The sequence below is a fragment of the Macaca fascicularis genome, chromosome 2 (assembly GCF_037993035.2).
Source record: "Macaca fascicularis isolate 582-1 chromosome 2, T2T-MFA8v1.1".
Taxonomy (NCBI): domain Eukaryota; kingdom Metazoa; phylum Chordata; class Mammalia; order Primates; family Cercopithecidae; genus Macaca; species Macaca fascicularis.
This window is the reverse complement of record NC_088376.1, coordinates 184,631,979-184,640,509: the sequence shown is the minus strand read 5'-3', so window position 1 is coordinate 184,640,509 and position 8,531 is coordinate 184,631,979. Positions and strand designations below refer to the sequence as shown.

General features: G+C 34.6%; 1 protein-coding gene across 1 annotated transcript; it reads left to right on the top strand.

The window, feature by feature from the left end:
* The first annotated feature begins 5,162 nt into the window (after positions 1–5,162).
* OR5K4 (olfactory receptor family 5 subfamily K member 4) lies at positions 5,163–6,113 on the top strand. The gene has a single exon (XM_045385241.3). It carries the CDS (start codon positions 5,163–5,165, stop codon positions 6,111–6,113), a length of 951 nt encoding a protein of 316 aa, XP_045241176.3.
* Positions 6,114–8,531: the final 2,418 nt, after the last annotated feature.

Below are 8,531 nucleotides of genomic sequence, written 5' to 3'. Positions count from 1 at the left end.
ACCTATGAGTGAGAACATGCGGTGTTTGGTTTTCTGTTCTTGTGATAGTTTGCTAAGAATGATGGTTTCCAGCTGCATCCATGTCCCTACAAAGGACACAAGCTCATCCTTTTTTATGGCTAAAATGTTTCCACCTTCATAAAAATATTCCACATATTTTAAGATAAATTTGAACTTATTTTTCAAATTTAAAAATTCAGCACTTTTAAATTTGCTTACAAAACAACTGATTGACATCAGAGTATATGGTAATTTACTGGCTAAATATCAGGCAAGCCTTTTCTAAATTAGTGACTAGTATTTAAAACAAAGTGCCATAATTTTGTAAAAGTACCCAAGGGTGTCCTTTTATTTTAAGGAATTTGTGTGTGTGAGGAAAGGAATAAAAGAGGATCTAAGAGAAAACATGGAGAAAGAATAGCCAGAGATGTAGCAATAAACACGTGTTAAATCACAGAAGCCTGAAAAGCAAATATGCTTCAGAGTGTGGTCAATGGTGCCAAATCATAAAATTAATTAATTAAGATAATAATTTAAAAAATGCTTAGATGTGGTAATTAGGAGTTGAGTAGTGATCCTAGTGAGGGAGTGGCGATGAGAACCTCCAACTCCTTCCTGTCATAAGCCCAGACTCTGGCTACTCTGGTTCACTCTCCATTCACTAAATATGCTTTGTGCTTTCAAGTTTCCATGCTTTTACTTTTAATCATGCTGCTCCTTCAACCTGTAATTCTTTGCCACACATTCTTCTTGCCTATAGAAATTTAATTTATCCTTCAGGAATCATAAGAAATATCATTTTTATATAAGGGCGTCCCTCAGTTCTCTAAGTCCTTCTTTGTGTTCCCATATACCTTGTTTGTAGTTAAGTTTGTAATACTTAACTCAGCCTGAGTTTCTGTATTATATCGTTGTATAAGTGATTTTACCTTCTAGATTGGGAGCTCCCTGAGGGCAGGATTATTTCTTATTTATCTATTCAGGTTTCTGCCCAACCTCACTCCTACCACATACCCCTCTTGTCCAATGTCTGACTCCATGACTTCTCTATTGTAGTCACTCTATAATGTTGAAGTTAATTTACTTGAAATTTCTGCAAGCAATTCAATAAGCATTCACCTAGGGCCTACATTATCTGGAACTATGAGGGGTTTGCAGTGTGGAAAACCTAAAAGAAAATTAATCTTGGCTCACGCCTGTAATCCCAGCACTTTAGGAGGCTGAGGTGGGCGGATCATGAGGTCAGGAGATCGAGATCATCCTGGCTAACGCGGTGAAACCCCGTCTCTACTAAAAATACAAAAAAATTAGCCGGGCGAGGTAGAGGCGGAACTTGCAGTGAGCTGAGATCCGGCCACTGCACTCCAGCCTGGGCGACAGAGCAACACTCCATCTCAAGAAAAAAAAGAAAAAGAAAATTAATCTATCTGAGAATAAACAAAAGTTGCACATGAAAAAACAGCTGAATGAGCATAGGAGTGAAGCACAATTAAGAGCTCTTTGCATCACGCAAACAGTCATTATCTTGCAGATCAGAAAGTTGAGGATGCCTTCGTAATGGGAATCAGATCTCATAAAAATTGAGTAGGATTTGGATAGAAGAATAAATCAAAGAGGGCATTTCATGTGAAAAGTAGATTCTGAGTAAATATTCTGAGGTCAAGGTTAAACTCTAGCGCATCAAGGAATAGATAAGTGATGGGCATGTCTTTGGAGATGGATTTTTAAAGGTGAATGGTAGAAAATAAAGTCTTAAGTGATATAAGCCTTTGGAGTACCAAGATAAAGGACAAAAACTTGGTTTGAAGACTAATGAGGAGCCAAAAACATTTCTAATGCCTAAGAGCATATCTACACACTAGAGAAAAGATGGGGCTAGGAGGCCAATTAACAAGTAAGTTCTTATGATGATGGCATTGATTCTGGTAATAGTTTTGTGGGTCTATACTTATGTCCCAATTTATCTAGTTGTATACATTATATGTGTACAGCTTTTTGTACATTATTCATACCTCAATTAAGTTTTTTGAAGTTACCTCATGACACATAAGCAAAACTAAAGAACATAATGTCAGACTTATTTCAGAGGATGAATATACAAGATTTGGCCAGATTAATTTTGGGAGCAAAAGAAAGGAACACAACCCTGGATGCTCCTGCCACATTTTGCCTCTTGTCCGCAAATACAAATTTCTCTTCAAATCTCTAACTTCTACCCCAAGTGATCAATGTAAATCTTTTTCTCTCTATCATAGTTTTCAGGTAATCAAGGTAGGGGTGTGTGTGTGTGTGTGTGTAAGAGAAAGAGGAGATTCCGATTATGTGAAAAATCAAGAGGAACCTTAAGCTGTGTTTAGTGATAGCCATTTTGATTTAACTTCCGAATCTCAAAATGCATCCATCTTTACATGCTGTTTGATTTACTGGTTCTGGGGGAACCATGCCCATCAGATTAGAGTATCTGCAGAAACACTCTGATGCCAAGGAATTCCCTTTACAATAGAAAACTTTAACTTTGCCTGACACATAATTATTGTCACTGACAAATTGGTAGGAGTGTCCCAGATTTTTATAATTTATTCCCTAATGATTTAAAATCCAATATTTTTATTCTTAATTTCCCTACAAAGAAAAAACATCAGGTGACCAGTCAACTACTATAAAATGTTTCTCAGTGAACTCAAAATATGAGGACTGATTTCTAACTTACTTACATTATAGTATTAAAATTTTTCATTGTTTTTATTTTCATTGTTTTTAAATTCTAGCCACGTAATAACTTTCTTTGTCTCTAAAGTGAAGACATTATAGAAAGCCATAAGGACGCACAGTAAGTGGATAAGTCTGACCTATTCTTTGTTCAAAGTACCATAATTTCATCAGCAAATATACAGATAAGGCTGACAATGACCTGTACAATAATTCTGGGATGTAGAGTAGAATTAATTTTTTATGCAGTTGAGAATTATATTTTACATTGGAGAAGAGAAAATGAGTTTTTATTCATTATATTCTGATATATCATCTATATAAAATAATAATTATTGATAATAAAATCCATTATTCCGTAGTCCACATGATAAATATTTTCTATTGATTTTCCATTAGGTATTACAAAAATAATGATAAAAAGCAGTATTTTATATTTTTACAAAGTTTTTTCCAAAATATAATTCTGAAGGATTTTTAAAAAGAGTTACAGACCTAAAATATAAAGGACATTTTATTGTATTCTTTTGATTACAAGCCTCTAGTGATGAAACTCCAGAAAACATCATTATATTATGTGAGTGAATAGAAAACCAGAATTTTAAATTTGGTGTAAACAAAAGTAAGAGACAGAGAAAACCTAACCAAAATATGTTTCTAAAACAATGCATTGGCCAGGCGCAGTGGCTCATGCCTGGAATCCCAACACATTGGGAGGCCGAGATAGGTGGATCACCTGTGGTCAGGAGTTCAAGACCAGCCTGACCAACATGGTGAAACCTCGTTTCTACTAAAAATACAAAATTAACCGGGCATGGTGGCTCACACCTGTAATCCCAACTACTCAGGAGCCTGAGGCAGGAGAATTGCTTGAACCCGAGAGGTGGAGGTTGCAGTGAGCTGAGATTGCGCCATTGCACTCCAGCCTGGGCAACAAGAGTGAAACTTTGTCTCAAAAAAAAAATGCACTTTGAATTAACTATTGTAGGCTTTTCTCCAAAATTGTCTACTTGGAGTATGCTGTGGCTAAAGACCTTTAGAAACTTCTAGAAGAAAAGAGAGTTAACTTTATTATTCCTTAAAACTCATATTTTTTCTGCAACTGAAATATTTTAATGTTATAGTTGCCAAATTATAATAACTATATAATAAATTCAGGTGATTAATAAACTCAAATAAATATATAGCCACTTAAGAGTAGATAATGAGTTTGTAAATTTAAATAAATTTAAAGCTTAAGTAAATAAATGGAGAGCCTCCATGGAGCTCACCGAAAATGAAGACGTTAGTTTCTATGAGAGATGTTTGAGTGAAGACAAAATAGATATTTACCATGAAGAATATTCACACTGTGTGTGGAGGCTTTGCAACCAAATCTTACAATGTTAGACATGCACGTAAAACTCTTAAAACTAGATACAGTATTAGGATAAGTGTGTGATTAAGAGTAATAGCCCCTTGAGAAATTTGTCATACCAAGATTGGAATAGTATCTAGAATATGTTGAAATGAACATAAAATGTTATCCAATACAATTATTAAGAACACCTATAGATGTTTCATATTATTATCCTCTCTAAAAGGATGAGTAGATATTTCTTTTTTTTTTTTTTTCCTTGAGACAGAGTCTTGCTCTGTTGCCCAGGCTGGAGTGCAGTGGCAAGATCTCAACTCACTGCAAGCTCCACCTTGAATGCAAGGTTCAAGTGATTCTCCTGCATCAGCCTTGTGAGTAGCTGAGATTACAGGTGGGCACCACCACACCCAGCTAATTTTTGTATTTTTAATAGAGATGGGATTTCACCATGTTGGTCAGGCTTTTCCCGAACTCCTGACCTCGTGGTCCGCCTGCCTCAGCCTCCACAAGTGCTGGGATTACAGGCATAAGCCACTGCGCCCAGCCTGATATTTCTAAAAATATGCATTGGTGACCTTATCTGGAAAGGGTTACTAAGCTAGCAAAAGCATTCTTCAAACTCACTGTGTTTGTGTGCAGTTTTTAAAATGTAAACATTTAAAATGCCTAAAGAGTAATTCATTTTAAGCATCACATTGATCCAATAGGATATGATTTAAAACTTGTTTATTTTTTTCCTGGAGGAAAAGATACCATAAGAAAATGTCTTTTTAATTTTGGAAATGGAAAATTATATGTACTGACCATAAATTTTACATCACCATAGGAAAATTCATGCAGATAAAGCTTTCCTGCCCTAGGAATTCACACAGATATTTTCAGACAAGCCCTGTGTGCACAATCCATGATATTTTTTTCTCACTTGATGTGACCTACAGTGAGTGTGCTAGTGTTCAGGAGATGGCACAGGATGATTTGAAGAAGACTTTCTTCCCTTTTGTATACAGGGAAGTTATAGGGAGAAAATTGGAAACATTCTGCTTTAGAATCTCAGTTAAATTTCTTTACAATTTATGTCTCTGCAGAGAAGCCAGGAATGGCTAAGGAAAATCACTCCTTAGCAGCTGAGTTTATCCTCATAGGATTTACCAATTATCCAGAGCTGAAGATGCTTCTGTTTGTGGTGTTCTCTGCCATCTATCTGGTCACCATGGTGGGGAATCTTGGTCTGGTGGCATTAATTTATGTAGAGCGCCATCTTCACACACCAATGTACATCTTTTTGGGCAACCTGGCTCTGATGGATTCCTGCTGTTCCTGTGCTGTTACCCCCAAGATGTTAGAGAATTTCTTTTCTGAGGATAGAATTATTTCCCTGTATGAATGTATGGCACAATTTTATTTTCTCTGTCTTGCTGAAACCACAGACTGCTTTCTTCTGGCGGCAATGGCCTATGACCGCTATGTGGCCATATGCCACCCACTGCAGTACCACACCATGATGTCCAAGACACTCTGCGTTCAGATGACCGCAGGGGCCTTCATAGCTGGAAACCTGCATTCCATGATTCATGGAGGGCTTCTGATAAGGTTAACTTTCTGCAGGTCTAATAAAATTGACCACTTTTTTTGTGATATTCTTCCACTGTATAGACTCTCCTGTACTGATCCTACTATTAACGAACTAATGATATATATTTTTTCAATACCAATTCAAATCTTTACCATTGCTACTGTCTTGATCTCTTATCTATGCATCCTTTTGACTATTTTCAAAATGAAATCCAAGGAGGGAAGAGGTAAAGCATTTTCTACCTGTGCATCCCACTTTCTCTCTGTCTCAATATTTTACATTTGTCTTCTCATGTATATTCGACCATTTGAAGAAGGAGATAAAGATATACCGGTGGCAATATTTTATACAATAGTAATCCCATTACTAAACCCTTTTATTTATAGTCTGAGAAATAAGGAGGTGATAAATGTTCTTAAAAAAATGATGAGGAATTATAACATTCTTGAACAAACTTGCTCTATAGCAAATTGATTTTTAAATTTATTAAAATGCTTTCATAAACAGGGAACACAGAAAAATTAATATGTTATTTTACACAAAATGTAAGCCTCTAAATCATTAGGCTATGTTTGTTTAAAAAATATATCAATGGAATTTCAAAATTGTTTGACAAATCTTTATCCAAATTCCACAACCAGAATGAATCAGGGGAAACTCACTGGTAACTGTTATTAATACCTTTCACGACTCTCATGGAATTGTCAGAGAGTATTATCCTAAACCTCAATTAATCAACATAGCATGAAAGTTAAATGTTTAAATATGTAGAAGAGTCTTTTCTGATTAATGTTTCCTAGTTAATGGAAGACATTATATCCAATCATACGTAGAGTGTTTGAAACATTTAAAATTTCCTGGCAGAAAAGTGAAATGGTAGTTTTATATCAGAAAACTGACCTGACAGACACGTATGTATTACTTTAGAGTGGAAAAGACTAGAAGCAGACTAACTGCAGTAATTTATATTTAAGGTAATGAAATTTTATTTAGATAAGATTCCAAGAATGAAAAAAATAGAATGAAAAGGAACACACACACACACATACACAGGCATACACAGACACAGACACACACATACACACACACACAGAGGCTCACTCACAAAATATTCTATTTTGCAGAATAATTAACAGCGACTTATAACAAATTGGACAGAGTAGATTAAGGTCTGCTTCAACCAGAAACATAATTAAGGTCCTTTTCATTCTTGAAGGCATCAACTATGTTTTTTGCTATGTATTATAAAACTGCAGGTTACATATTAAACACTCATCAAACATTTTAAAACATACTGATAATGACATTGTTTTATTTTTGAGTAATGGTAAACTGTACCAATATTTTATGTGTTTATTGACCATTTTTACTTTTATGAATTGTCATTTTTGCTTTGTCTTTTTTATTTCTTATTTATATCATTGTTCTCAGAGAAAAGTCATCACAACTATTTGTTGCAAATAATTCCTCTGTGGGTTGATAGTGTTAGTATTTGTTTCTGATATTTATAAACATTTTAATTTAATACACTCATATTTACTTATTTTTTCTATGATCTCTTTCATGCATTTCATCCAGAATTTTTTTTTAAATCCAAAGTCTACTATTAACCAGTATCTCCTTTTCTCCTTTTCTTATTTCTCTTCTTCTCCTTCTCATTTTCCTCCTCCTCATTTTCCTCCTCCTTCCTTTTTTGATATTCTAAATTTTTGCACCTTGACTCGATTCTTCCTGGAATTTATTTCGTATATGGCATATTAAAGGTATAACTTTATTTGGCCATTTCTCTAAAAATTATTTACAAACTAATTCAATTCAAATAAACACTCAGGAGAACTTCTTTGGGAACCTGGCAAAATGAATTTAAAATTTTTTCCTATTCTGGATTTTTCTAGAGAATAAAAAAATAGACTTTGTGTGTTATATATTAAAATATATGATAAAATTCCAATAATGACAACAGTTTGGTTTTAAATCAAGAATCAATAAACAAACCAAAAGAACAAATCAGATTGTTCAAAAGTAAACTCCCATATAAAATAAGAAGAGCATCACAAGTAACAAGGAAATAAAGGATTGTTTAGTAGCCCTAGGTCAACTGAGTAACTATCTCTTCCATTTGTGTTAAAATTTATATCTCCCTGTCATTTAGATATATATTTATAGACAAAATTTGTATTTCCTTCATTTTTCATAGTTTGATTTTTAATATACAGTATCCAACTGGGATTTATTTTATAATGTTATAAAGTGAGAATTAAAATGTGATTTATAGCTAACTGGTAGTCCCGGAAGCATTTATTGACAAACTCTTCTCTTACTGATTCCTTATCCCTCCTTTTTGTACATTTACGCTCATACATTCACATGTACATGCATACACAGCGAGGTCTATTTCTAGCCCGTTTGTACAACAAAAACAAGACTGTTCTAGTTCCTACACTTCTGTCTCAGGAGGGAAGATGGGCATTTTAAAGGCAACCAAACTAAAAAGCTATAAGCTATAATTGGGGAAGACTCTTCTGCTTCTACCTAACGTCTATTGTTAGGGTTATACAACATTTATATATAAAATATCTATTCACTCTATTCTTTCTTTCTATGTGACCTCATCTTTTTTGGCTTTTAATTTCATCAATATGAAGATGGCTCAGAATGTATATTTCCAGCTCTGATATCCACCCTACTCTCCAGACTCATACGTGCAACTGCCTACTTCACATAATTACTTGAATGTTGCAAAGACATCTCAAATTCAACATGATGAAAACACAAGTCTTGAATTTCCCACTAAACGTGGTCCTCCCCTGGTCTTCTCCATTATGATGGTTACATCCTCTAACCAGTCGGGCAAGGCAGAAATTAAGAGAACCCCATGCAACTCTCTCTCCT

Excerpts from the sequence above, each read along its gene's own strand:
- OR5K4 (XM_045385241.3), top strand. The coding sequence starts at position 5,163 with ATGGCTAAGGAAAATCACTCCTTAGCAGCTGAGTTTATCCTCATAGGA.